This window comes from Numenius arquata, chromosome 14 (assembly GCF_964106895.1).
Source record: "Numenius arquata chromosome 14, bNumArq3.hap1.1, whole genome shotgun sequence".
NCBI lineage: Eukaryota > Metazoa > Chordata > Aves > Charadriiformes > Scolopacidae > Numenius > Numenius arquata.
Genome location: NC_133589.1, coordinates 6,910,328 through 6,937,687, shown reverse-complemented (window position 1 = coordinate 6,937,687; position 27,360 = coordinate 6,910,328). Strand labels below are relative to the sequence as shown.

At 57.3% G+C, this 27,360-nt stretch overlaps 1 protein-coding gene across 2 annotated transcripts in view; it reads right to left on the bottom strand.

The window, feature by feature from the left end:
* Nucleotides 1-26,055, bottom strand: part of NHERF2 (NHERF family PDZ scaffold protein 2) — a 41,032-nt gene extending 14,977 nt beyond the window's left edge. Inside the window, exons 1-3 of one of the 2 annotated variants that reach the window (XM_074158298.1) lie at nucleotides 25,801-26,010; nucleotides 21,043-21,300; nucleotides 20,984-20,986 (exon numbers count right to left, since the gene is read on the bottom strand). In XM_074158298.1, coding sequence (XP_074014399.1) covers nucleotides 20,984-20,986; nucleotides 21,043-21,300; nucleotides 25,801-26,010 — 471 coding nt within the window. Of the gene's footprint in view, nucleotides 1-20,983; nucleotides 20,987-21,042; nucleotides 21,301-25,800 lie in introns of both variants that reach the window. The other variant, XM_074158299.1, reaches the window with a different exon arrangement.
* Nucleotides 26,056-27,360: the final 1,305 nt, after the last annotated feature.

Here is a 27,360-nt window from a genome sequence, read left to right as displayed (position 1 = left end):
CCAGCAAGAAATGCCCGCTTCATGCCATGGAGAGCACGTGTCTCCATGCTATGAGCCGTGACTGTGGCCACCCGGCCCCAGCACAGAATGCCTGTTGCAGGCTTTAATGGAACAGGATGAGACCTGGAGATGGGGTGGGACCTGGAGACGAGGCAAGGGAAGGCAGAGACCCTCTGCAATGGCTTCACTGCAAGGAGAAATCTCCCCCTTGCTCCATCCGGCGCTCGCTCCGACCCCACAGGCACCCGCCGGCTCGACAGGATGTAAATAAACATCCCAGCACAGCTCTCCTCAAGCTGCTTATGAAATACCCAAGCTGGTGGGGTTCACGGTGGGTTGCAGGCGTTCAGGGGACGACTCCGGCATGACTGCAGCCTCCATCCCCGAGCGGCCCTTTTGTTGGGAATGCAAATGCAAAAAAAAAAAAAGCCACTATTTCCCCCCCCCCAATCACTTAAGGCCACATCTTCCCAGGCTGGCTGACCACAGCAAATCATCTCCTCTGTTCCCTCTGCAGCTTGCTGCCTCACATTGAGCTCTTCCAAACACAGTCCCTGTGGGGCTGACAGCCTGAACCCCCCCCGTGGCACCCCAGCCCCGCTGAACCCCAAAGCTGGGAGGTGAGAGCAAAGCCTTCTCCGGAGCCGAGCCTCAGCACTCCCCAACAAAGCAAGGGCTGAAGCTGCACCCACTTGCACCCATCTGCTCCCGCTTGCACCCACGTGCACCCAACTTGCATCCTCCGACAGGGAGCCATGAGATCGGTCCCAGAGTCCTGGGGCAAAAAGCAGGGGGAATTTTGGCCATGGCTGAAATGCCCAGTGGGGACAGAGGTGGATTGGGACTCAGGACCAGGTCAATCTCAGCACCTGGGAAGAAAAGAGGGATGCGAGATGACCAGCCCCTGCTGGACGCTAGATCAGAGCTGCCCACAAGGCCACCACTCTGGCACAGGAGGGACACATTGGGCACCCAGACTCCTTCCTTGGGGCCAGAGCAGCAAATTCTTCAAAGAGCACTTAAAAATGAGAGCTGCCATCAGCAGCGCCCATCACAGGCATCAAGGCTTGTTCTGACCAGCTATGAGCTGTAGCCAAACATTTACAGAGAATAACTTGGCAATGCAGGTTTGTTTTATTAAAAAAAAAAAAAGTGATGATAGAGCTGCAAGAAAAGCCTTAGTGACTGCTCACACGCTGCAACTGAGCTTGTGGGGCACATGGATGCTACCAGGGCAAGTTTTTTGGGGAAAAAAGACTCACAGGCACTTGCCCAGTGAGATGCTCTTGGCATCGACACCCCATTGCACAGATGGGTTCTTAAAAGGGAAAAATCATCAGTGCAACCTCGAGCCCAGTCGGTGCAACCTCCACCGATCAATAAAACCCAGCTCCTGCCAAAACAGCCCCATGGCTGCTGCGCCCCCAAAGCGCTTCAGCTACCTGCTCAGTAAAAGCCAGGACCTGCTTTAACAAAAAAACCAACAAAACTAAGTAAAAGCCACAACCCCGTGCTCGCATCCTCTCCCTCCGCAGATTTAGCACGCCTGTATTTTTCCCATGGCCCCGGAGCAGTTAGTTCACCCTATCTGCAAATATTTCCAGCTTGCCTTGGAGTTCTTCAAAAAGCGAAGAAAACAGGAAATGATTCAACCGGCCAAAGAGGGTCGGATCCGCGCGACCTTAAAGGATGCACGGGACTCTGTGCAGCTAGGAAAAGGGGGCATGTCTCACAAGCAGAGGGGAACCCATCTGGGATCACCTATTTGGGGTTTAAAAAGGACCTTTTGAAATAATTTTCCTCCCGCTCTGTTTTTACAGGGTCAGAGCTTGGGCAGCGGTGTGAAAGCACCAAGAAAAATCACCTAAAAATGCCGCGCTGGAGCTGCCATCCCAGCACGGGGATCCCCAGGGATCAGTAGGTGGTTGCGGGGGGGGGATGGGGACACGATGGCAGGGCCAGCCCCTTCGCCTTCGGGGGATCCCCCGAGACTGCCAGTAAAATCAAATTACTCAACAAATAAACTGCAAAGGGAAAAGCTTCATCTGCAGGATCCCTTTGGCTGTGAGGGTGGTGACCAGTGCCGTGTCCTACACGGGCTTGCTCTGCTCGCACCACAAAATCTTGAATTCCAGGACCTTAACTGAAAGGAATTCAAGACCTTTGTTTTAAAATAAATAAATAAAATAATCCCAATTCAGCATCTGTTCTGAGCAGAAATCCTCGGGCAAAACTGCTTATCCCACCGCAGAGATGATCCGGGGCTTTCTCAGGGCTCTTAAACCTCTCAACTAATGCAATCCTCGGCCACTGGAAAAAAAAAAAAAACCAGGTCTTAGACCACAGCCCTGCAAAGCCCCTCTCTGGGATTAAGCAAACACCGTCGCTCCCTTCGCTTCACCCAGACCTGAGTACATGCTCAAACACTTCGCCTTACATGCTCTGTTGACACGGAGCTGCTGCGTCTCTTTGCCAGCTCTGCTATTTATTTTCTTTTTGACCGGTGCCAGCGTTTCCCTGGTTGTGTTCTGGGAAGATATTTCCTAAGCTCCCGGGGGGATTTTGCCTTTGTGAAACCCAAGCCCTGCGACGAAGCGTTCCCTCTAACGGTGGCACGTTATATCTGGGCTCCCCAGAAACCCACCGACACTCAACTGCCTGCAGAAAAAAAGCCCCGCAGAAACACTTCGGAATTGCTCCGGAGGAGGAGGATTTGCTGCCCTTTCACACACCAAGAGCACAAAAGCTAGTACAAGTAAGTTAAACTCACACGTATACTAGAAAGCCAACAAAAATTAACTGTATTTTTGTATTTTGTCTGTTTGCATGCAAGAAAAAAAATAATTGCAAAAGCAAGCCATTTTATTTTTTTTTCTAGGTATCCAGATACTACCAGTGGCCATTAATCTCATAAATTGGATTAAGAAGCAAAGGCATGGCATAGTCCACCTATGCGCATCAACTGCCTATACCCATCCACAGGTACGCGTGTGTGTGTGTATGTACAGATAAACGCTGCTTGGACGATAAGCTGCATTGCCACACCACCCCTGGAGCTGCTGCTTGCGGCAAATCATCCTCATTTTAGAAGGAAAAAACTTTCGGAAACACTGTTCAAGCTGGTCCATTTAGAAATGCACAAACAAGACATTAAATAACAATGAAATACTTTCAATAAAAAAAAACAACAAAAAACAACCCAAACCAAACAGTGGTTGGGTGTTACCAGCTCTCATAATCTCACTGCAACTCTTGCAGCATCCGATTTATTTTTTTTTTTTCCTAGAGTTTCCAGTGCTGCTGCTGGGAGCTGGGGTCCCCCAGGGACACTCCCCCCCCCCCCCCCAGCTCACTGGGATGCCACAGAACAGGCTTTGTGCCACCCCTCTGCAGCCCCCTGAAGTGCCCAGGACCATTCCCATTTTGTACACCTGGATGTTTCAGGCACACTCCACCAGGGTGCCGATATCATAAATGTCACCGGCTCTGATTAACGAGGGGTTTCCATGCAATTAATTAGTAGCTGCCAACCTCCATGCAAGCAGAATCCACTTGCAGAAGCACCAAACTGCCAGCACTTCCGTCCCTTCTGTTTCCTGAAACAAACTCACCTCCTGGATTTTGAGGAGCAGCAAGGCAACCCCCCCGTGCTCCGTTGTCCAAGCAAAACCCACCTGCCCCTAGAAAAGCCCCTCCCTGGCTCCCGTGAGGCCATCAGTGTCACAGACCTGGCCCTGAGCATCCCAAGCTCCAGCTCTGGGATGGGGCTGCCCCCATGCTCCCTCCAGCTCCCGCCCACCACCCAATCCCTGCCTTCAAACCACCACCTGCAGCCTGACTTTGAGCAGGGCTAAGGATGAAAAAGGACTTTTCAAAAGACCTCCATCACACAGGCATTAGCACACGCTTTTGAGCACGATGCAAATTCGCTGCCAGCCCAGCCCGGTGAGCTCTCGCCCAGCCAGGGCAGCCCTGGGTCCCTCCCTGCCCAGGATGCTCACAGATGGTGGCGGCCAAGTCCCAGGACCATCTCCAGCCTCTCCACTCAGCAGCTCCTCACAAGGCACAAGCAAACGCACACCCTGCAATGGGCTAAACTACTTTGGAGAGTCACCCTTTAGGGGTTTATTTCAGGAATAAAACACCAATGCCAGCATGGACACCCGCCTCTCCAGGAGAAAAGGAGGAGAAGAGCTGATATGGACACCCCATCCATGGAGGTGTTCAAGACCAGGTTGGTTGGGGCTTTGAGCAACCTGGTCTAGACAGACAGACACACACACACGACACGGAGCTAATCTAGCAGCCGAGGCTGGGTCAGTACCATCTGCTGTGGGAGCCTGGCAGGTCCTGGCACACCACGGGGCAGAGCAGCTCCTGCAGACCAGCGCGCCAAAGCCACGATGCTGTGTGCTCCTCAGAAAGGGGGTTCACCCCCTGAACCTCCTCCAAGGTTGAAGGGATGCTCTCGGCACAGCCGGGAAGTGTGCAGTGTCCCACAGCAGCACTGTGAGAAGGGGACCTCTAGCACCACTCGAGCCCTCGGAACAGGGATTTGGCTCAAACCAAGCCAAGCTCATCTGCCACAGGAGTTGATGGCCTCTTTGGCCCCGTCACAGCACGTAATCACTGGAAATCAGGGCTCGTCAAGTAATCGGCTCAATCCTGCCTGGGACCACCTTGCCCAGAACACTCTGCACCCACCAGCAGTTTTGGGGCTGCTCCCAGCATCGCCTCCACAGCCTAGCCTGGTGGGCTTTGCCGATCCCTGGGGGCAGCCAAATAGGGTCTAATCACCGCTGTCAGGAATTGCACTGCCTGGACGCGCTCCAGGCTCTGGATTACCCTGTGACACGTCAAGCCTTTCCGCCTCTGCTCGGCCAAGCTGGAGAAAACACAGGCAGGAGCATTCCTGTCTAATTTACATTGTTAACATATTTTCTTTTAAGACAGCTCCCCGTGGCATTTCCTCTCCTTTCACATGTGTTTTCAGTCAGAAAATGGCTCCTTTGCTCACCTGCTCCCTGCAAAGCAAACCTCCACTGGTGGAGCCTGCAGGGGCTAGGGAACACTGGGCTCTTGTCCTGCCCTGTGACCACCTGGGGACACCGAGATGTTCTGAAGGGACAAGGGACACTGCTCAGGGCCCTGGTGTCCATCTCTGCTGTTTTGCCTCCAATCAGGACCTCTCCATCCCTTGCATTTTGGCTTCTCTGCTGCAGGCAGCGAGCACCAAGGGATGCAGGGGAGGGATGCACGGGAACCTCTGGGAGTTGTGGAAGAGACAGGCAGCTCCGGCAGCACGGGATCCTGACCAAAGCCCGAACACCAGCAGGCAGAGCAGCAAAGGGCAATGCTGGGAGCCGAGAAGGAGCCAAACAGGGGGAAAAACTCACACAGGAAGGGGGCCCAGGGCCACAGCACCGCCAGAACAAGAAGCCCATTTACACCCACCCTGACATGGGCACCCTCCCTTGGCAGTAATGGTTATACTGGGAGCCGAGCTGACCCGCAGGCAAGCTTTAATTGCCACTATTATTACTACAGTTTTGTTGGAAGCTCAAAGGCTGCTGTCTTTGCTCGGATTTAGGGATGCACTTAACTTTAAGCAGATGCTTATTGCCCTGATTTGGGAAGGGGAGGGGGGGTCCCCACATCCCAAACTTGAAATCCCACTACAAAGACGACGAAAGCTGGGAGAAGCAGGAGCCCTCACCGTGGCTGCCGGCAGTGCCCACAGCCCTGCTTGCCGTGAGAACCGGGGAAGCTTTGGGCTCGTGCCACAGCCAGGAGAGGGATTACTGCCTCCATTCACTGCCGTGCCAGGGAGCCGCCGCCTGCTACAGCAGAGCTGGTTTTCATTCCCCTTCCCCCAGGAATGACTCAAATTTTCCCAATAAAGCAGCACCAGAAAGGGGGCTATTGTAGCCCTACATCCCCCGCGGCCAGGAGGACCTTGGTGACACTTTGGGGAAGGGGGGGAGCTGACTGCTGATGGCAAATGTCAAAGGAGCCTCAAAACCCAGCCAGAAAGGGGGGACCTCTGGCTGGCAGCACTGCAAGGGGGGAGGCAGAGCACCCCCAGGTCTGTGCCACAAGGCAAGGACACGGCTGCTCTCCCACCATCCATCTCTGGGAAAATCAGAGTGAGGATGCTCCTGGGGCTTCCCAAACCCTGGATGGTCCTCAGCTCCATGCTGGGATGCTACGGCCCCCCACACGCTGCTGGGAAGGGCTTGGGGGCTCCCCCCGCCTCCCTGGCCGCACACGTTTTACCCAGCTCCGTCCCCCGGCTCGGAGTCAGCCAGCGCCGAATCGGCTCAAACTCCAGATGTTGGTGAAATGCTATAAATAAAGGAGGGGGAAGGGCAGAAGTGGCTGGTGGGACGCCAAGCCCACCGAAACACAAGCAGATGTTCCCCTTCCTCGCAGGGCCGGGCTGTGCCTGTCCGCAGCTGAGTTTGGGGAGAAAGGTGACAGTTCCAGCACCCAAAGGTGCCCTGTCTGGCGACACCCCCCCAGCACCTGCAAAAGAGGTGGGTAATTCAGAGGTTTTCCACCAGCCAGGCCAGGAATAAATCCTTGGGCAGGACCAGCTCAGTAAACAACCTGCTTCCATTTTTATACAGCCACAACTCTAATTACCACCCACCCTGTTAGCTGAGGAGGTGTTTCGGCTCAGACACCAATCATCAAGAGAAAAACCTCACTTCATTCTTCCATTACAGACCCAACAGCCTGACTGACACTTGCTCTTCAAGCTTGTTGCTACACAGCATCTCCTGGGCAGAAGCCATGTCACAACAGCCAGGAGAAAGTTTTGGGTGCTCCCCAGGGATGAGCAGGGACTGCGGCAGCACCCAAAGCAATCGCTGCCCTCAGAGACAAGGAGGGGCTCAAACACAACTGAGCTGCCACAAAATACCTTTTGGCAAAGCCTGTGACCACCCTGAAATGGGCAGAGTTATCTTAAATATCACGGGGAGGAGAAGAGGGGTGTTGCAGGTTCCTGATGGTGCCGACACAATCCGTGCTGTGGTGGCACCGTCCCTCGCCTCCGTGTCAAAGCTTCATGCCTCCACCAACCCAAACTGCCAGGCACCTCTCCTGCCAGCCCCGAACATGAAGTCTGGGCTTTTGCAGCTTATTTAAATTGCTTCCATTATTCAAATTGCTCTAATTACTTAAATTGCTCCAGCTGGGTTTGAGTGATAGAAGCATCAAAAAAAAAAGTTGGGGGTGGTTTTTTTACAAGGACCAAAGACATTAAGATTTGTGCTGTTTTCCCTAACAGCTGCAGCGCTGTTGCCCCAGCATCCTCAGGACAGCCCGGGGGGCTCAGCCAGGCTCTGTGTCTCTGCCCGGGGGGGCTGCTGGAGGAGCCGGCGCTGTATCGGCACGCACGCCCAGCGCCCTTTGGATGCATCCCGCCGCTTTCTCTGCCAACACGCAGCACAAAGGGAGCCATCGAGGATGGCAGGCGAGCCAGGAGACAGCCGAGCGATCCCAATTAGCAGTGGAAAGCATCCAGCCACGGGTACTCAGCAGGACCCGCAGCCAAACCGCAGCTGATATGGTAATTTGGATATTTTCAGTGGTTGAGTCTCCCGCCCCTGCCGGGTCTGCTCCACTGGATGGGAGCACCGAGTCAGGGGCTGGCTGTGCTGGACGGGGTGATGCCAGGTCCCTGATCTGTCCTTGGTCACAGCCCAACAGATTAAACATTCAATGGAAACCCCGTGCCCACAGGATGGCTCCTTCCAGCAGCCAAGGAGAAGGATGATGCCCACAGAATGCCACAGTGGGCACCGAGCCTCGGCAGGGACTCACTGTCCTCAGGGACACTCACCCTGAGCCCTGCAGCCTTGTCAGACACAGCAGAGGGGACGGTGTGGCTTATCACTGGTGACCCTCAGCAGCCCTTTCCAGGGCAACGCAAAAGCAATCAGAAAAAAAAAAAATCAAAAAAAAAGTCAGTGAGGTCCCTCACTGTCCCCTGGCTCTGCAGGAGACATGAAGAAGAGGTATGCACCCTCTCTGAGCCCTGTACCAAAGTGTCCAGGTCTCCTCCAAGCCCGTGCACCTCACTCAGTTCCCTTGCAGGCACTATGGGATGCAAACCCCGTGGGAGAGCCGGGTGGCCACGCCAGCACCCTGCCGCAGAGCCGGACCTCAGCCACAGCCCCAGACACGACAAAAGGTTATTATCCCAAGAAACTGCCGGGCAGGAGAAAACAAGGGCAGGAAGGATGTGAAGGGTGGGGAGGACGCCTGATCTCCAGCCCGCGGTGACAGTGCCTGCCAGGCTGAGCTGCCCCACAGGACAGCACAGCTCCTGTCCCACACCGGGCACCCCACACCGGAACGGGGTGATGGGAAAAGTGTTTCACTTACAGCCTCCCACCGGTGTTTCACCTTTAAGCAATTTGTTGCCAGAGAAATTAGAGCCCGACCTCATCAGCTGCTGATGCCCTAAGACAAAGGGGTAAGCCTAGATTTGCCCCTCTCCGAAATCCCTGACACGGTGCCACAGCTCCGGCCGCCGCATTATGGAAATCCCTGAGCACAAAGGAGCCTCTCAGGAGAGGGGCTGCAGCCAGGGCCACGTCCTGGTGAGGACCATGCGCCCCTAGAGGGGACAACCCTGGCGAGGGTCCCCAACAGCCACATCCCCGGGACGAGGGCAGCTGGATGGTGTGGGGACATCCAGCTCCGTGGGGTCTGTCTGATCCCACCCGCCTCCCCCCAGCAGCGATGCCACCAGCTGAGCCGTCCCTACCATTCCTCAGCAATCCTACAGCTGGGGAATTTCTCCACCACAAGAAGCAGCATTTCCCCCCCCCACTTTGCTGGCATTTGAGCAGACTCAGGGAAGGCAGCCCCGCTCTCCCCCAGGGCAGGGCTGGAGCCAGGAACAGCAGCTCAGGCTTGGCTGGGAGCAGGGAGCAGCTGGGCCAGCCCAGGGAGAGACACCAAGGGAGGGAGGGAGGATGGAGGAGACTGAAACCGCCACGTGCATATGTTTTCTTTAAGAGAGACAACTTTTCCAGCATGATCTGCCAAGCGAACACGCAGCCGGGATGCCGGCGAGCTCCCCTACTCCAGGGGATCAGCTCTGGGACAACACAGGGCAGCAGCACGGATCCCGGCAGGCTGGGATTTGTCCGAGAGGAGAAACAGGGGATCTCTGTTCTGGATGCAAAGGGATCGCACCAGATTCAGAGGGATCTATTTTCTGGTGGGTAGGAGAGAGGGAAAAGGAGGCAAAGAGCATCAGTCACTCTGCGCAGGGCTGGAACCACAGCTCGAGCCGCTGGAACAAGGGGAAGAGTCCTTCCCACGCTCACCATGACCCCCCGTGGGTGAGGAGAGGGATCGCTGCGGGCGATGGGAAGGCAGTGGGAGATGCTGGGAATGAGCTTCCCAGATCATGCTGCAGCAGAGAGCTTGCAGCCCCAGAGGGAGAGACATGCCCTGCTCTACGGTACCCCAAATCAGGGACACAACTGCCATCCACGGCAGCACATCTCAACGTCCTCAGCACTGCTCCAAGGACAGGCAACGGACCCAAAACAGAGCCTCCAGCCCAGGGCAGGACCCAAAGCACACCAAGCTTGCGTCCGCTCGCAGCTGGAGGCTCTGGCCAGAGCCACGCACCATAAAACTGCTGACCATGCCGTATCAACCTGCCCTTTGGACTCTTCAGCTTCTCGCCGGGGCCAAGCCTTGAGCAATCACCAAATCATTCATTAATGCTGGCCCCATTCGGTGCCTTTAATAACCCTGGGTCACTAGCAGGAATCCAGACATACCAGCTTTGCACTCCCACAGCGACTAGCCTGGCACCACCGATGCTGAGGGAAATCCCCCTCGAGAAGGTGGGGGCTCTTTGTGTGATACACCAGGGAGCACCAGGGCCTCGTGCAATGCACCGAGCACCGCTCCCTCCCCAGAGAACACTATTCACCCTGTTACACGCAGGGCTCTCAGCCACTCACCCAGGGAAGGAAAGGTATTTTCCTCAAGGGTTGAGATTGCTCAAGCTCTTAACTCCTGGTTTTCACCCTGTGAGCCACATGGCCCTGCTGCAGGACCCGTGCAAGGGCTGTGTGGGACCTGGGGGACACTGTTGTAGGACCATGGACCAAATCCCACATCCTACAGCTCCTTCCTGCCTGCTGCAATCCGCTTCCCATGGGCCCAGCACCAACCCTGCCCTGAGAGCCTGATTTTTGGGGACGGGATGCAGTCCCCAGCAGGTCAATAAATAACCCACAGCCCCACAGAAAGCCAGCTGTTTGCCGAGGTGTCTAACATGGGATGGGAAAGCCAGTGACCTACACCATGGGCCAGCAAGAATGCAGTTCCCGGTCCTCCCCCCGAGCCCTGCAGACAGGGATCACGGGTGCTGTATTTAGACTTACAGGGTGCTATATTTAGACTTGAAGAGCCAAATAAAGCCCACACAGGGTGGGAGAGACACCACGCAAGCCACCGTACTGGCCCTTCGGGGCTGATGATCTCCCCTTTCTCTGCCACCAAGCCCACCTGATGCCCAGGCTGGGGCGAGGGATGCCATGGACACAGGGCAGGATGAGCTGGATGCAGCCCCGCAGCTGCTTCAGCTCCGCAGAGCACGCTGCACGCTCACCGCACGCTTGTCACACGCTTGGCCACACACCTTCCAGCTCCCACCGCCACACAGCAGCGTTCCTCTGCCCCGTCTGTCCCCAGCATGGGGACACATCTGCGCCTCCCCAGCCTGGCCCCTGCCCAGGGAAGGGGGGAGAACAGGCGCTGCTCTGTGAGCGCCGGGGAGCATCGGGACCAGGGAAGTTCAATAGTTTACTACCAATATTTGTCTTGGCCCGGCGGCAGGGCTTGCTGGAGGAAACGGGGCAGGGGGAGGGCTCCAAACATCCTCTGCATTCCTTATAATGTAAGTAAAGTCAGTGCTGTGGCACCCGCGCTTGGGGTTAACCAAATGTAAGGCCTTTTGTATTTAAAAATCCTGCAATAAAATATCCAGGGGTGCAATTTTCCAAAAAGCAGGAGGAGTGAGGGGCCTCGGTCCCAGCCCCCAGTGTGACACACGAGCTACCTTTTCCTCCCAAAAAACCCACAACTCGGAGCTTTTGCACAAAATCTGCCTGTAGAGCCAATCTGGACACAGCACCCAAAGCCTCCGGCTCTGCCTGGGGCTCTCCTCAGCCTCCTCTCCGTAACTCAACCCTCCTTCCACAGCAAACATTGCAAAATGCCGGTGTCAGCTCCATCCCACAACACTGCTGGAAAACACGGGGTCGGAGTGTGACCTGATGCAATCAGGGAACATCAGGGCTCGCTCACTCAGCCCGTACCACTGCAATGCTCAGCTCCAGAAATGACATGTTTTAAACCCAGCTCCTTTTAAAAAAAAAAAAAAAAAAAAAAAATAATGAGAAGACCACAGAAGATGCCCCTCACTTCCCAAAGGCTGCAGGGAGCCAAGCACCCTCCCAGCCACTGCTCCTTGGGCAAGGAGCTGGTGTTTATCTCCAGCCGGGGCAGTCAAACGGCACCTCCGTGCCGGGGCAGATAAGGAGGTTTGGAGGTGGCTCTGCCAAAGCTCTGCGCAGCAGCGGGTGTTCCAGGACCAAGTGCATTTCCGATGCAGAACAGAAGGACCTCCCACGATAACCCCCGGAGCCAGCACCAGGCTCCGGCTGCTCCAGCTGATAAACCCTGTGTGAAGGTGGGTGTGCGGTGTTGGGAACACTCCACTGCTGGCTGCGGGGCTCCGAGCACGCTGTGATCCGCACACACGGGAAGGGCTGAAGAGGACCAGAAAGCCGCAGGGAAAGCAGCCACCCCAGGAACAGCCCTGGCACAATGCTTGCAAAACCAGAAGTTGGATCCAGCAAAACCCAGCAGCTGCTTCAAGGAGTGGCACAAAGCAATTTTCACCCCCCATGTCTGGGCTCCCCCAAGCACCTCGTGGGGTCTCCCATGTAGCCCCATCCCCAGGACAGACCCAGGTCCTCGCTATCAGTGGGAGCCTTGCGCTCATTAAGAGCTGCCAGGCAAGAGCAGGGAACTCTTCCTGGCAAAGCAGACTATTCACCCTGCTTAGAACTAATTAGGGCTTGTCTTAATTAAATCCTGCTAACCATGAACAACCGCAGGGCCAGAATTAACTGATTTACCTGAGATGGCCTTTGGTTGCTCTCAAGGGACATGCTGCGAGCGAGGCAGCCCTGTGCCGGCCACAGTGGCTGCAGACACGGCAAGGAAGGAGCTGCCAGGGCTTGGGAAGAGGCACTGGAGACCTGCCCCACGGCTGGGCACCACAGCCCAGCAGATGCCTGTCCTGCCCCACGGCTGGGCACCACAGCCCAGCGGACGCCCATCCTGCTGGGTGGAACAGCCCCATCCCCAAGGGCTGAGGGAAGAGCTGCCACAGCACACCCCGGGGTGGGAGCCCGGCCCACCAAGGCAGGAGCGGAGGGATTAGCCCTCCCCGCTGCCTTTTGTGCTGCTCATTTCTTTAACGGGATTAGTCCCTGTAAGTCTGTAAGAAGGTTTAATCACATAACGCCACGGGGCGAGCAGCGGGGCTCCTGCCGGGTCCATGCAAGCACTGAGCCTCACTTAAGCGGGTTTACAGCAGACAGTGATGGAGGGGCCTGGGACCACATCTGGACACCAACTCACTGCTGCTCCCTGCCCCACTCCTTTCTCGAGCATCCCTGGCCATGGGGCAGCACCCAGGATGGCTCAGTGCCAGGGCTGGAGACATCACCGAGGGAAAGACCCACTGCCAGGCAGTCAGAGCCCGAGATGCCCACAAAGCAGCCCTGCACACTACTGCGGTACCTACAGGGAATCATCTTTCTTACCTTCCCCTTGCTCATAAAACTACTTTTCTATTTGGCTTTCACAGACTCACCACTAGCAGACACCTACCACTGGCTTATTTCACCTGGTAACAAACTCTTGCAAGGCTTCAGTGGGAAGAGAGAGATATTTAGTCAATATAATCCAGCTCCAAGTCTGGTTACGGTTTAAACGTACACAGCAGTGGAACCAAAACACTCAGGAGTCCAGGCAAAAGCTGTAATGAAATTAAATTATGGATATGGATCTTGCCAGAAATAATTATGTCGACAACTTGGGTTTTAATTCCTTATTTATAGAGACCTGTGGATCTGGAGAAACCCTTTGCTGATTACAAGTTTAATTTTTTCTCTCATATCCCAAACTGGAGTCTTCCAAGACAACTGCCTGTAAAATCTCTGTACTTAGAGATAGAGCCAAGGACTGGGAGCCAAAACCAGCTCAATTCAGAACAATTTATACACCAAGTTTTTCTATAGTGTGAGATAAATCACTCAACCTCACAGCCTCAGTTTCCCTGACCGAAGGGCAGGAATGAAGCACCCAGAGGCAATGCCACTGCCATCACATCGCAATTGCCTGGTGTTAGAGCTGCAAGCAGTTAAGGGATGGTGCCTTACGGATTAAAAGGAGCTCCTTAAAAACCTCATTTGGAAGTCAGATGTGCCCAGCCAGCAGCTGGAAGCCCTGGCCCCCTCCGGCCGGGGAATGCACGCTGTAAGTCAGCATATGCACGGCACCTTTGCTCCATGTGTCTCCAACTCCCCACGAGCCATAATCCCAGCACCTTCTCCCCCGGCTGGGAGCAGCTCCGGGCCCAGGGGGCTGGGGAGGAGGAGGTGGAATTCATCCAGACCTGCAGCATTGCCCGCAGCATCACCAGATCTGGAGTGAAACACCCAAAGGTGTTTGACCCAGACACACTGCACAGCGGCACCAGGGACAGTCCTGGATAAAGAGATCTGGAAATGTGTGATATGCAGCCTCCTCCACAACTAATTTGGGTGTTGGGAATAAACTGACAAAGCAAAAAAAAAAAAAAAAAACCACAAAAAACAACAAACAACACACCAGCACCAAAACTACACTGTTTGAAGCTTTCCTCAACCACAAGAGGACCACAGGTCCAGCCAGAGCAGAGAAACTCCAAGGCATGGAACAGTCACGGCAGAGGCTCTGTGCAGCTGCCAGGGCACATGCAGAAGGCCCCGATTCTGCCAGAAGATTTTTTAATTTATTTGGAACCATTTAATATTTTTACTATTGAACAGCACCGTTAAACAGCTGGCGAGGAGCCCATTCGTAAGCGGGGCTGTTATTAAAACAAGCTGCTCGAGCGCATCCCTGCGAGCAGAGGGGCCCGGGACTGGCTGTGCCGGAACAAGCTGCGTTTTGAAAGGCTTCATTTAATATCAGTTTTCAAATCATTTTGAGGGAAAGCTTTTGATTACTTGGGGATGCAGAAGGGAACATCACCGGCTGGACCACACGCAGCATCTCCTGGTATCAGCAGCATCACTGCTCTGCAGCCAGGCAATGGGCTGGGATGCAAACACCCCCCATGCACTCCTGCCCCACTCCCAGGAAGGTGGCAGGTCCCAGGGGTGACCCCACTGTCCCAAGTGTCCCTTGGGAGCACATGGCCCTGGGAACAAAGGCTCTTGGCAGGGCGCAGCTCCTCCCGATGCTAATCTGCCTCCTGCCTCCCGCTCCCTTCCACTCGCTTTGTGTTTCACTAAAAATATCCCGGTGGAGGAAGTTTCTGCCGCGGGGTGGATGCTCTCCTCCCCGGGAGGGGCTTCCTGCACTGCCCCAGCACAAAAATAACCCCCCAGCCAAGGTCCTCTGCAGGACCCACTGCCCACACCAAGCCACGGCAGGTGAGCTGCGGCTGGGGGAGACCCGCTCAGCCCCCTCCCTCTGTCCCCACAGCCCACCCACAGCTCCCAGGCTTTTTGGGTGACGGGACACAGCCACAGTCCACATGAAGCATTTTGCATCCGAACCCCCTTCCCACAGCACTGGGAGAATGTGAGTGGGTGGGGACCTGGGTGGTCAGGAGCCAGGGGTGACCCCCCCATGCTTCCAGCACAGCGAGCAACACACCGTTCTCTTCACCTTACAACACCGTGGGTAAGTGTCCCACCTCGTGTCTGGATGGCATCTAGCAGGATGAGGCTCAGATCCCTGCTGGTACCTCCTCCAAGTGCTGTGGCAACACCCAGCACGCACTGCTCCCCTGCAGGCCCACCATAACCTGAGCTGAGGGTCCAGCAAACCCCGCTGCAGATGATGGCACTGCGATGCCAGCCCCAAACTGATACCAAAAACCAACAAACAGAAGCCAGAAGTTCAGAAGTTAGATCGCCGATGCGCAAGGGGCAAGCAGAGGGGACTGCACAGGGACCTGCGAGGCTCTGGGATGCAGAGAGAGCCCCCCAGCCTGCTGCCCCTCGAGCGGTGCAGACCCCACTGCTCCCACCCACCCGCACACCAGGGGGGAGCAGAACTGCAACCCGCTCCTCCAACACTCACACAAAGGGGGCTCCGCAAAAACAGGTCTCGTCCTGCTCCTTCTAACCAAGCGCTAAGTCGCTGGGCTGTCAGAGGAACCAATGGTCTGAAAAATCAATTATTTTAATCCATTTAGCCTATTGCTGCCTGCACAAGAAAGGGGCATGCTCCCAGGAAAGCAAAACACTCCTTTAAGCAAAGCCCATGGTGTAGCAGTCCCCACAGCTCAGATGGGCACGGGCCACCACGCCATCGCCCCACCAGGCAAGGGGGAACGGTTCCACCACCATCCCCGGAGAGGGCCCCTCCGGCTGCCACAAGCCCCGACCTCCATCCCCAGGATGCTGCCAGCTGGAGCTGCTCCAGAGCCCACCCGCACCACCAGCACCGACTCTGCCCGGCCCCGCGACACACGATGCCGGCGAGCCTGGCGCTATCAATAATGCAGCAGGGTCAGCACCGGCACGGGGCCGCCGGCTTCCCCGCAGCCCTGCCGCACGCCAGCCCCACTGCCGCCTCTGGGACAGGACTGAAGGGCTAATCCCGAAAGCAAGCCCGGTTTTGCTGCCGCTCCTCGGCTGAGCCCCTGCAGTAACCAGACCTCTCGCCATCCCCAGGTAGCCCGGTGCCCCCTGCAACGCCGCCCTTCGCTCTCCCACCCCACCATCCTACTTCCCAGCTCCCTGCAGGCATCTTCCCTTCCCTGCAGGGATGTGGGAAGCAGCACTCCCATCCCATGCTCTCGGCCAGGCACAACAGAGCGGCAGCTCCACGCTGCGGGTGCAGAAACGGCTCTGCGAAGTGGCTTTTTCTTTTTTTTTTTTTTTTTTTTTTTGAGCAGAGAAGCACAGAGCGCACGCAGCGACAGATCCCTGCCCTGACGGGACAGGCATACAAGCTTCCTTTCAGCTTTGCCCTTTCAGACCCGCAGCGAGCGCCGCCGAGCTGGCAGCACCCACAAAAATAGCTGCTGTGGGAAGAGCAGGCAATGCTGCAGGGACACGGCCACGGCTCCCGGGGCTCCGTGCTGGAGGGTTTCTCCAAGCCTCTGCCGGCACAGCAGGAACCTCACCCAGGTTGTACTGGGGACGAGCTTTGCTGTCCTCTCCGGTCACCCTCTTCCCACAGATCTGAGCTGACACTGGGGCCCAGGGAGCGCAGGATGCTGCAGGGAAGTGCTTTAATTTAAACCACGCACTTATTTTTTGGGGTTGTTTTTTTTTTTTTTTTAATCGCATAATTACTGCAGACATTTCTGCTCATGTTAGGTTTTATTACATCTTTGTGGTTATTCTACAAGCCCTAAATTTTGGGCCTCAACTGAGTTGGCAAAGGTCTCTGAAAACATCTGTCCCGAGTTACTCCTCTCTTCCAACGCTCCGGCAGAAAGCTGGCGGCTGAAGATGTTGCAACGCGGAGTTTTATTTGCAATAGAAAAAGTTCTTATTCCTGACCCAAACAGAAGTATAAATATTTACTACCTCGATGTCAGCACTGGCCCCCCCATACCTGCGGGTCCCGACAGGCATGCAGGCACTCATCCATCCTCCTCCAGAAAATAACACGTCTGTCCCCAGGCACATCAGCTCCTCTCAAGCACGGGCTGGCGGCACGCAGGAGGCTCAATGCCTATTTTGTCACAGCAAAGAGCCAGTGAAAATCCCCCCCCATGTCAGTGGAGGGACACCCATTCTCCTGCTGTTTGCAGTTCTTGCCAGCAGCAATGCTAAGGGTAACACCGTCCCTCCCTGAGCTGATTAACAACCTGCCACTAATTCCCCCACATTAAAATTTCTGGACCCAACAGGCTGCTTGAATCCAGGAGCTACTAAACAAGGCATGAGTTTGTTTTCCAAAAAAATAGATGCTGGTTGTAGGTCCCCTTACACACCCACCCTCCCTGCAGTCGTGCTTTGGTGTGACTGGAACAGCGACGGAGGGGAATTGCATCACCCCGAACACATCTCGGTGACTTTACTGTTGTTCTTGTTTCTCCTACAAACACACCTGGAGAAAGCAGTGAGGCAGCAAGTCCCAAGGACACCGCTAACGTGGCTCATGAAGCCACAGCCATAACAGGGGTCCAGTAACAGCACATCCCTCCCACCATGCAGCAGGAGCCGAGGGCAGCCGCGCTACAGCCGCTGCCAGCCCCGGGCCACGCTGTGCACCATGAATGCCTCTGGGATAGCTGGTACCATCCAGAGGCTACCAGCCCCTGGGCCACGCTGCCTGTGCGCCACAAATGCCCCCAGGATGGCTAGCAGCATCCAGGTGAGCACCCAGCAGCACCAGCCCAGCCCCGCAGCATGCCTGCCTTTTACATGCTTTTAGCTCAGGCATTTAATTAACAGCCACCATCAGCTCACACCGCTGTCCCAAAGGCACCTTGGCAATAAAAGCTGCTCACCACCAAGCACCCAACCCAGCCAGCCATGCTGAGACCTCCCTGTCCACTGCCTCCCAAACCCCTGGGGACTCGATGCTGGGTGCCCAGCAGAGCACCAGGGAAAAGCAGAAAGCAGCCCGGTGGCACGTTTGGGAGAGGGGAGAGCATGGCATGGGGGCACGTGCCCTGCTGCATCCCCTCCCAGGGGACACAGCGTGGGGCAGGCAGCGAGCAGACAAACCCCTTCAGCACAGGCAAGCATGGACCTGGGTGGGACAGGACCAGGCAGACCCTGCTCACGGTGTCACCATGGCCATGCAGGACATGTGTCCCCACGGTGCCGGGGATGACAGTGCTGTGACGGGCACAGCTGGCAGCCAGCCCTGCCGACCTGCTCTCGGGGCAGGCAGTCTGATTTTAAATACGTGCTGAATTATTCATGGCATCACCGTGGTTCCTGGAGCATAAGGTCCCGGACACCAGGTCTCTGCCGGGGATGCATGTTGACCTCCCCACCCACAGCAGCTCTCCAGGGGAGAGTCACTCCTCTTGCAAAATAAGGTAGGGGGACAGTCATTCCTCTTGCCCACCCTGCCTGCTGCATTGCCCCCCCACTGCCCCAGGCCCCTACGGCTGCCCCGGGTGCCAGATTTCCCTCCTCTTTGTTTCAGCTGCTTGTTGTTTCGGGCTGCACTGAGCAGCCCAGCCTCAAATCAAGGAAAACTGCAGCCTTTACATAAACAAATGCTGCTCAAAAATGAAATGCCGTTCCCCAGGAGCAGCCCAGAGTGTCGGCACCAGTTCCCACAGGGGCAGATTGGGGCCAGGGGTCTGCAGGGGGAAGGGAGCAGCCTGTTCTCCTCCTTCCCTAAACACTGCCAGGGAAGTTACACAAAAGCCCCAAAGCTGGTTGGGGACAAGCCTCTAACTGGACCCAGCTGCCACAGCCCCACTGCAGGGACAGAAATCTCCTAAACAGCCCCAGTGCCAGTGATCTGCAGAATTAGGGTCAGGCTAGAGCTGCCCCATGGAGGGACATGGCACTGGAGGGATGAGCACTGCAGGAACTGAGGTGCACCGTTGCTCCCCCAGCCATTTTGGAGGCAGGAGGACAGCCACATCACCCAGACCAAAGAACCTGGAGCAGGTATTACCACCTTGAAGCAAGCAGGACTGCAAGGCACAGGAGCAGGATGCGAGTCCTGCTGCTCTGGCCACCCATGAACCTACAGCAGGGTCATTCATGGCCGTGGCACAGAGAAGTGACCTTGGCCAGGAAAGCCTGCAGTGCCCAGGTCTTCAAAGAGCTGCCGCCCGCGAAGGCAAGAGCAAACCAGCCGCTGACCTGAGCCTCTGCAGATGCCTGACATCTCAGCTCTGTCCACTCAGCAGCCCCTGTCCCCAACCCGAGGTGGTGGGCATCGCCCCCAGGGTCTGTTCCTTTTGTCCAGCTCAGGTTCAACCAAACACCAGCCCCAACTCCCCAAATGCCCCAGCCAGGCTGCCCCAGGTGAAGCCCCCAGCCAAGCCCCTCCGAGGGGAAGTGCGGGTGCTTCTCCCCCCTCACCCCCCAGCCCTGCCCGGCTCTCCCCATCCCACCCTCTCCTTGGAGGAGCCGAAACCCAAAGGCCGGAAAGGACCGTCCTGTTCCCCTCGCCTGACTTCCCGTCAGCACACACTGTTGGACTGCGCCCAGCAAACGAAACAGAGACAGGATAGGAAATCCCCAGCTTGGAAAGCCGCCCCCGGCCATGCCCAGCCGCCCCTTCCCAGGAACGGCTCCTCTCCCACCAGCCATCTCCAGGGTGACCAGCCACCCCACTGTAGTGACCCCCAGGGGAAATGCACCCATCATCATCACACAGACCTTCAAACACCTTCAAATCATGCAATAAGTAAAAAAAAAAAAAAAGAAAATACTGCCTCTGCCCCTACCAGCCCCAGAAAAGCTGGGTTCCTCCCAGGACAGCAAAACCTCTGCAAGATGCCAAACAGCTCTGGAGGAAGGACCAGAGGCGAGACCCCCTCCTTATCACCGGAGATGCACGTGCCTCCTGCCTCATACCAGCATCGCCTCTTATCTGCACTGGGGAAGTTCTTCAGCTGTTACTCTGTGGGGGCTCCTGAGGACACAAAGCTTTCCCGACTTTCCCACCTACATCCTCCTGGCAGCCCCACAGTCATTTTGGGGCCAGTATCCAACCCCCACCCCACCTCCGAGGGGGCAGAAGCCGACCAGGCACCGCAGCCCCTGCAAGCTCCCTGGGGAGGAGGAGGAGGAGGAGTAGACCCACAGCAGCTCCGTGCTGGAGGAGGCCATTAAGCACCAGTACTCCATGCCCAGTAGGACAGACCAGCACGCACGGGAGGGCTGCAAGGTGGGGACATGGCAAGGAAGGGGACAGACGGCTGAAGAGAGGTGACAGAGTCACCAGCTCGGTCACGCAACACCCGCACGGCTCCTGCCACATCCACACCCCCAGTAAGGGCAGCGCCAGGACCAGACTCCGCTATCTGCCGAGCGCAAGGCTGCGCCGTCTCCGCCAGCCCGGCCCCAGCAGCAAGGCAGCCATGGAAACTGGACGTTTTCCACCCCGAATTCTTTCCTTTTTGGAAAGGAGTTTACCAATAAAAGGCACTTACTGCAGAATCACAGTCCAGACCCAGGCCACTTGAAAAAGAGCTAATTTCCTTCCTATTTAAGCAAAAAGCTGAGAACACATTCACCCCAGATGTTCCCTCCCTCCTGCAAATAATGGAGGGGAGAGAAGCTCATTCATGAGCTCCAGCTTCACTGTGTCCCTGCTCTGTGCAGCCTGCCCCTGTGGGGCAGTGAAACCCAGGCTGGGTCATCCGTGCCCAGTGCTGGTGACCCCCCACCAGCCCCATCTCACAGAATGATATGGGGTTGGAAGGAACCTCTGGAGATCTAGTCCAACCCCCCTGCCAAAGCAGGTCCACCTAGAGCAGGTTGCAGTCTCAGCCCCCCAGAAGATCACGAGACCCTCAAGAGGCACAGGAGGGGGGAGAGCGGCGTAGCCCCCAGCAGCCGATGCTGCTTCAAGCAAGAGCAAATGAGGTCCAAGGGACAGCTCGCCCACTGCTTTGAGACACAGCAGGGTCCAACAGCCACGCACAGACGGCTTTCCTCTGATGGGAAGCAAGCCATACTCACAGAGGAAGGTGCTCCCAGGGGGGCTGCACCTGCTCCCCCCCACCCCTGTGCCCAGTAGCCCCCACATGCCACCTGCCTCTGTCCTTACCTTCCTGCTGCCATGTGAGGAGAAGCTGTGTGAGTGCCGCTGGAGGCTGTCCCCGCTCAGATCCAGCTGCGGCTTCCAGACCTCCCCGTTGTCGCTGCCCACCGACTTGGTGGGCGAAACGTTGGAGTTCAGCAGGATCCCACTGTGCACCATCTCCTCCGTGCACGTCAGGCGCAGGCTGCACAGGTATTCGTCCGTCTCCTTGTCCACCACGAGCAAGCGAGTCTCCGACTCCACAGCTTTGATGCGCTGCACGACCTGGAAAGGAGAAGAACGACTGAGCAGAAACCCACGGACCTCTCGGGGTGGCAGGAGCTGGCCTCAAGGACCAGCAGCTCCCCCACTCTCTCCTACAGCTTCGGTCTTGCTGCAGGGTGCAAGTTCGCTGTCACTTCCAGCCATCGATGATGACGGAGAAGGGCACACCACAGCTTTAGGGGACCCCAAGGATGGAGTGCCTGTTGCCTGCAGCCCCAGGTGATGACGGTGATGGCTCTTTCCACCCCACACCCTGCAATCCACACAACAGCTCTGCCTAGACCACCTGGGATCACCCGCTCTGCTCAGACAGGAGCATTCACAGAGGCTGCTTCATTGCCTCCCAAGCACCAGAAACCCTCTGCCTGGTTTTGTCCCTCGGAGGGACAACACAATCTGTCACACCAAGCAAACCGTCTTTGCACATCCTCATTTCCTTGATCTGGGGGGGTGTCTTTCTTCCCCCATACCCAGGGTAGGATGGAGAGCTAGGGTACGCAGGGAGGCACCCACGCATGCGTTTGGTGGCTGGGCTGCCTTTGCTGGGTGCTCCACATGACTCCAGTGCACCTCAGCTACCCCAGGCAGATTTATGAAAGAAACAACCTGATCTGCATGTTCATCCCTGGTGTGTGCCAGGGGCCAGCAGAGATAAGGGAAACCAGTGCTGGGAGCGGGAGATGGGCCTGCCCCTACCGGGACCCGGCTCCAGGCAGCACTGAATGGGGACCATTGTCCTGCCACTGCCCAGCTCCTTCTGGGGATCAGTGACTGGCAGAGACTCTGAAAGGAGTTTGTGGTGTCGGCACAGCAGGGAGAGACAGGAGAAGCCAATCCCAGCTCCCAGCAGGGGTAAATCACACCAGAGCGGGCTGTGATGGAAACGGGGCAGACCCAGGACATGCACAGGAGCAAAGTAAAGGGAAACCACCTCCAGACTCCCTGCCAGCAGCCTCTGAGGGGTGGCTCAGCTGGGCCACCTACTCCCTGCACAGGCCTTCCTCCCGAGGAGGAGGAGGAGGGGTGGTATCACTGGAAACCCTTCTCGGCAGTCATCCCCAGCCATGGGGTAACCCTAAAGACCAGAGACCCATACCCCCCCATGCGTGCTGGGAAACCCCCGAAGCAGCATTAGGCTTCCTCACAGTGCTCCTGCTCTCATCTAGGTCACACTGGACGGACACACTGCAACCGCCAAGGTTATAAGTGACAAACAAGTCTAATGCGCAATTAGCTAGCATTTATTTACTCCCCTGCAAGCTCCATTCAAGGTCAACAGAGCCCGTATCTGCAAATGAAAAAAAAAAAAAACCAACAACAACCAACAAGAAATTTATAGACTGCAGACAAGGCTGCTTGTCCTGAACCAAGTAATGTACTGCAGGCTGCAGCCTCCATCTCCACGCGCCACGCCGGGCAGCAGCGTGCCAAGGGCTCCCATCCATAACCACCCGCGAGGGTGCTGTTCCATCAAGCCCCAGAAAATCCGTCTGCTCCCTTTCAGATCTATTGACACCCGACATCAAACGGCGCTGCCGATACCGGCGAGGCAGTGCCTCTGCAAGGCCACTTCTGCCGGAGGGGACCTGGGAGCAAACAGCCGACCCGCAGCGGTGACAGGAGATGCAGATGGGCAATGCCTGTGGGGAGCAAGCAGGAGAAACATGCTGGGTCCCGCACAGCGATGTCCCACAGATCCTACAGTTTGGATGCTCCAGGCATTAGGGCAGCACAGTTAGTCACTAGCAGGGATCAGGGTCCCACAGACCACAACAAAATGCAGAGGGACCACAAAAGCACCCTGACCCACCACAGTGCTACACGGCAATGGCATGGCAGGATGGGAGAGCTGCCCCCTGACCAGCAGGGAATGCAGCTGGGGCTCAACCCACTGCTGAGCTCCCCAAAAGCCATGGCAAGAGCAGTGATGGAGCAAGCATCCCCCCAGCCCTGTGAGTGCCAAGGGCTGAGCCAGGCAGGGATGGAGAGTGGGCACAGAGCAGCCCCCTGCTTGTCCCCACTAATGGGGGGAGAGAGAGAAGGGGCTTTCTATGACAACCCCACCAGGCAGTAAGTCGCTCTTGGGACAGAGCAGCGAGGTGGAAGGCAAAGCAGCAGCCAGGCACATGGCAAGGTCCTGCCCGACACAGGCAGAGAGCCCAGCACCCTACCCGTTTCCGAGCCATGGTCACAGCCTCCAGTTCGCAGCTTTTCTGAAGACGACACAGCCTCTCCTGTGCATCCGGCACCCTGGGACCTTCTCAGCACCGGTCCCAGTCGCATGATTTCCGCGGCTCCACCCAAACAGACTTTCACCTCTGGCTACCCCAGCACCAGCCCAGCAGAGCCGTCCCGGACCCTTCCACCCTTGCCAAACAACAGCTGCCTGGGAAGGAGACTCATGGTGCCACTGGGAACAGCTCAGTTCATCCCTCCCGCTCCGAAAGAGATGCCTCTGCCCATGCTGCCAGCCAAGGACCTGGCAGCACTCCTCGCTTTGGGCACAGGGGGAGGGCAGGAGCCCATTGCTCTGCCCCACGCACCCACTGCCCGCCTGAGCAAGGAACCGAGGAGCCAGGATGCAATTCCGCATCCAAAACATGAAACGCCCCGAGAACACGTTCTGCCTTTGCTCCTTGGGTAAGGCCAGGAAAAAACAGAGAACAAAGACACAAATGCCGCCAGCTTCAGCTCGAAACACAGTTACACCCAAACAGCAAGGCCTTGTTTGCTGCAGGCTCCATCCCACCGCAGCTTCACATGGAGAAGCGTTACTTACTCAAGGTCGGGGACCACAGCAGCGCAACGAGGAGAGACCATGGCGAACCGGCTGCTCTAACCCATCGGCAGGAGCCAGCGTCTGACCCACCATGGCATCGCCCTCCCCACAGCCCATCAGCGATGGGTATTTTGTTGGGGTGGAAAAGGTTCTTGTTGTTTTAAGGCAAGAGGAGGAGTGATCCCAGAGGGTGTCCTGGGGCAGGGCTGCTCCTGCTCCCACACCACTAACGCCACCACACCAGGCACAGCTGTGAGCTCTACGACACCCCGGATGGGACACTCCGTCCCATTCACTGCTCTGCAGAGTGCCAGGGCTGAATCCTGCCTCCGCCAGCAGAAAATGGAAGACAGGAAAATTGCTCCCATTTTACTTGACCCAGTGGAAAACCCCCGCACATTTCAAAGACACAGCTGGCTGCCTCAGCTCCGCTATCGCCCATCCCCAGCATCCCAGTTTCAGCAGGTAGTTCTGATGGCTTCCAACACAACACAGCTCCTTCCAGGAACACAGCCCTCCTTTCTGCTCAGCCAGATAGAAGGTGTGGATCTTCCTTCAAGGGTCTTAAAATCACATTCAAGACAAACGTTAACTTTTACACAGCTGGCTCAGATCATCACAACAGGCTCAGTTAGCAATGAAAACCCACCAGGCCCATGGAACGGAGTCCATGAGGTTTCAAAGGAGTCACCTGGGCTTGCCGTGATGCACTGGAAGGTTCTGCCTCACCTTAAGCACAGCAGCATCCATGCCTGCCTGCGAACCCACACCCCCCCAAAACACTGCTGGGTCCCCAAGCTATGCAAGGCACATCCCTGCTCTGCCCCAATAAAGTTCTGGCAGCAGGGGACCCACCATATGTTTTAAGTTACTAAAGCACTAAGCCCTGCAGAGCCCCGTGAGCCATTAGGAAAATGGGCACATTCTGCACTGTGCCCCTGCCAGGCTCCGTGTCTCCAGCGGGACAGGAGCAGCTGGAATCTCATTGCTTGTTTTTTTTCAGACTAAACTGTTTAGCAAACACAAGTTTCAGTGTTATAAGCAGAAAATGACATGGCCTGACGTGTGTGTGGCTTCTGCTACAGAGCTGAGAAACAGCTCGCTTGGATCCCCCCCAGTCACAGCCGTGGTCTAATAACAGCCATTATTTCCCTACAAGCCCTATCTCACTTAAGCCAGCCAAACTGCTGAACATCTGCAGAGCTTTATCAGTAGATTTTAAGGCATCCTTACACACTCTAGGCTGCATAAGCAGGAGCAGCTCACCCAAAGCGGCCGAGAAAACACACAGCAGAGCCGGAAATAAAGCCCGGGTCTCCCCATTCCTTTCCACCACAGATTGCATAACGCAGCGGTGCCCTGCCCGTGCCGAAACACCTTGGGCTTTCCCACCTCTACACCATTACAACATCCTCTCCCCAGCGGCGAGACAGACCACACCACGCAACCGTTCTCATGGGAACTTGGTGTCCCAGGCATGCAAAGCCCCCCTGCAGCCCAGGTCTAGGATTTCGGGGGGGTTGCACCCACCCCACCCCACCCACCACCAGCACTTGGCCAGGCCAAGGATGCTCCAGCGTAGATATTTTGGGCGAAAACCCAAACCCCAAGGAGGCTGGAGCTGAGGCAGAGACAAGCCGGCAGGGAAGCTCAGAACCGGCGCGTTTGGCCCAGGGGTGCCGCGGCCAGTTGCCCACCCCCTGCCCACCCCTTGCCCGCACCTGGTGGTGCGTCTCCTGCTCCACGTTGAGCCCGTTCACCTCGACGACGCGGTCCCCGGCCCTCAGCCCCGCCGCCTCGGCCGGCGAGCCGGGCTCCACTTTGCGGATGAACTGCCCGCTCTTGCCCTTCTCGCCGTGCAGGTGGAAGCCGTAGCCGCTCTCCCCCTTCAACATGCGGCACAGCCGCGGCTTCAGCTGGTCCTTGGCCATGGCCGGGGCGCCCGGCGGGCGGCGGCGGCGGCGCGGAGCGGAGCGGCGGGCGGGGGCGGGCGGCCGCGGGGCCCCTTTTATGCGCGGCCCGGGGCGGGCGCGGAGCGGCGGGGCGCGGAGGGGCGGGCCGGGGCCGGCGCTGGGGCTGGGGCTGGGGCCGGGGCGCTGCGCGGAGCGGCCATGCTGTGCGCTGCCCCGCGGCGCCGGGAGCGCGGCGGGCGGGGACGGGGACCGGGATGGGACGGGCCGGGCGGAGCCGGGGCGGAGCCGCAGCTTGGAACGGGGATGGGGACGGCCCAGGGACGGGGCGGGCGGAGCCGGGACCGGCACCGGCATCGGCAATGACACCGGCACCGGGACGGGCACCGACGTCGGCACCGGGCGAACAGAGCCGATGGCGCCCCGGGGCCGGTGGAGCGATGATGCCCGGGGCTGATCGCGGCCTTCCGGGCTCACGGATCGGAGCTCCGCGGGCTCAGCTCTGGCTCCGGTTGCCGCGCCCCCCTCCCCCCCCCCCCGGTGCAGCACGGAGCCCCCGGGCTGGGGCAGCCCCGGAGCCCCCTGGGCCAGGGCAGTGAGCAGCCCCAGGGGCAGCTGGCCGGAGCCCACCACCCTCCAGGCCAGCCTGGGGACTGCTACCGACACAAAGCCACTGAGCTGTGTCCCCCCCCTGCATCTGCGGGCCAGGCCCCCCATCCCCACTCTCCTCCGGGAAGGGGTACCTGGGCCAAGGCTCATCCGTGGGGGATGCAGCGCAGCTCTCCGGGACACAGGCAAGGACCACCCCGTGAAGGGGAGGTAATGGGGAGCAGGGCCTGAAGCAGAGGCTGCTCATCCAGAGAGAGTGCATCCCGAACTGATGGGATGTGCTGGGATGCCCCAATCCGGAGAGGGGAGGGTGCAGCCAGCCCAGCAGCTCCTCTGCCCACCCAGCCCCAGCCTATAACCATTGGGAGATGTGGAGCTCCTTGTGGGATGTCTCTGCCGAGCCAACAAGTCTGGCACAGACAGAGCTCGTGGGTTGATGTGCTCGTGAGGGAGCTCATGGATGTTTTGTGTCCCCCTGAATGCCAGGCCGTGTATGGGTTTCATTAGCGGGCAGCTCTGCCATTCTGATCCCAGACATTCCTGGTAGGGAAAGGTCCTACTCCATCCTGGGTGCCCCTGCAGAGAGGCCATCCAGGTTTCACCTGAAATGAGCTTGTTTTGATGGAACATGGAGATCCCCATCTTCACCCTTTTGCATTCCTGGTCTTCATTTCCTTGAAATCTCTTACAAGAAGGAAATGACCCAGATTAGTTGTCACAGCTTTGGTGCTGCGTGTCACATTCCTGTGTCACAGGTTTTCT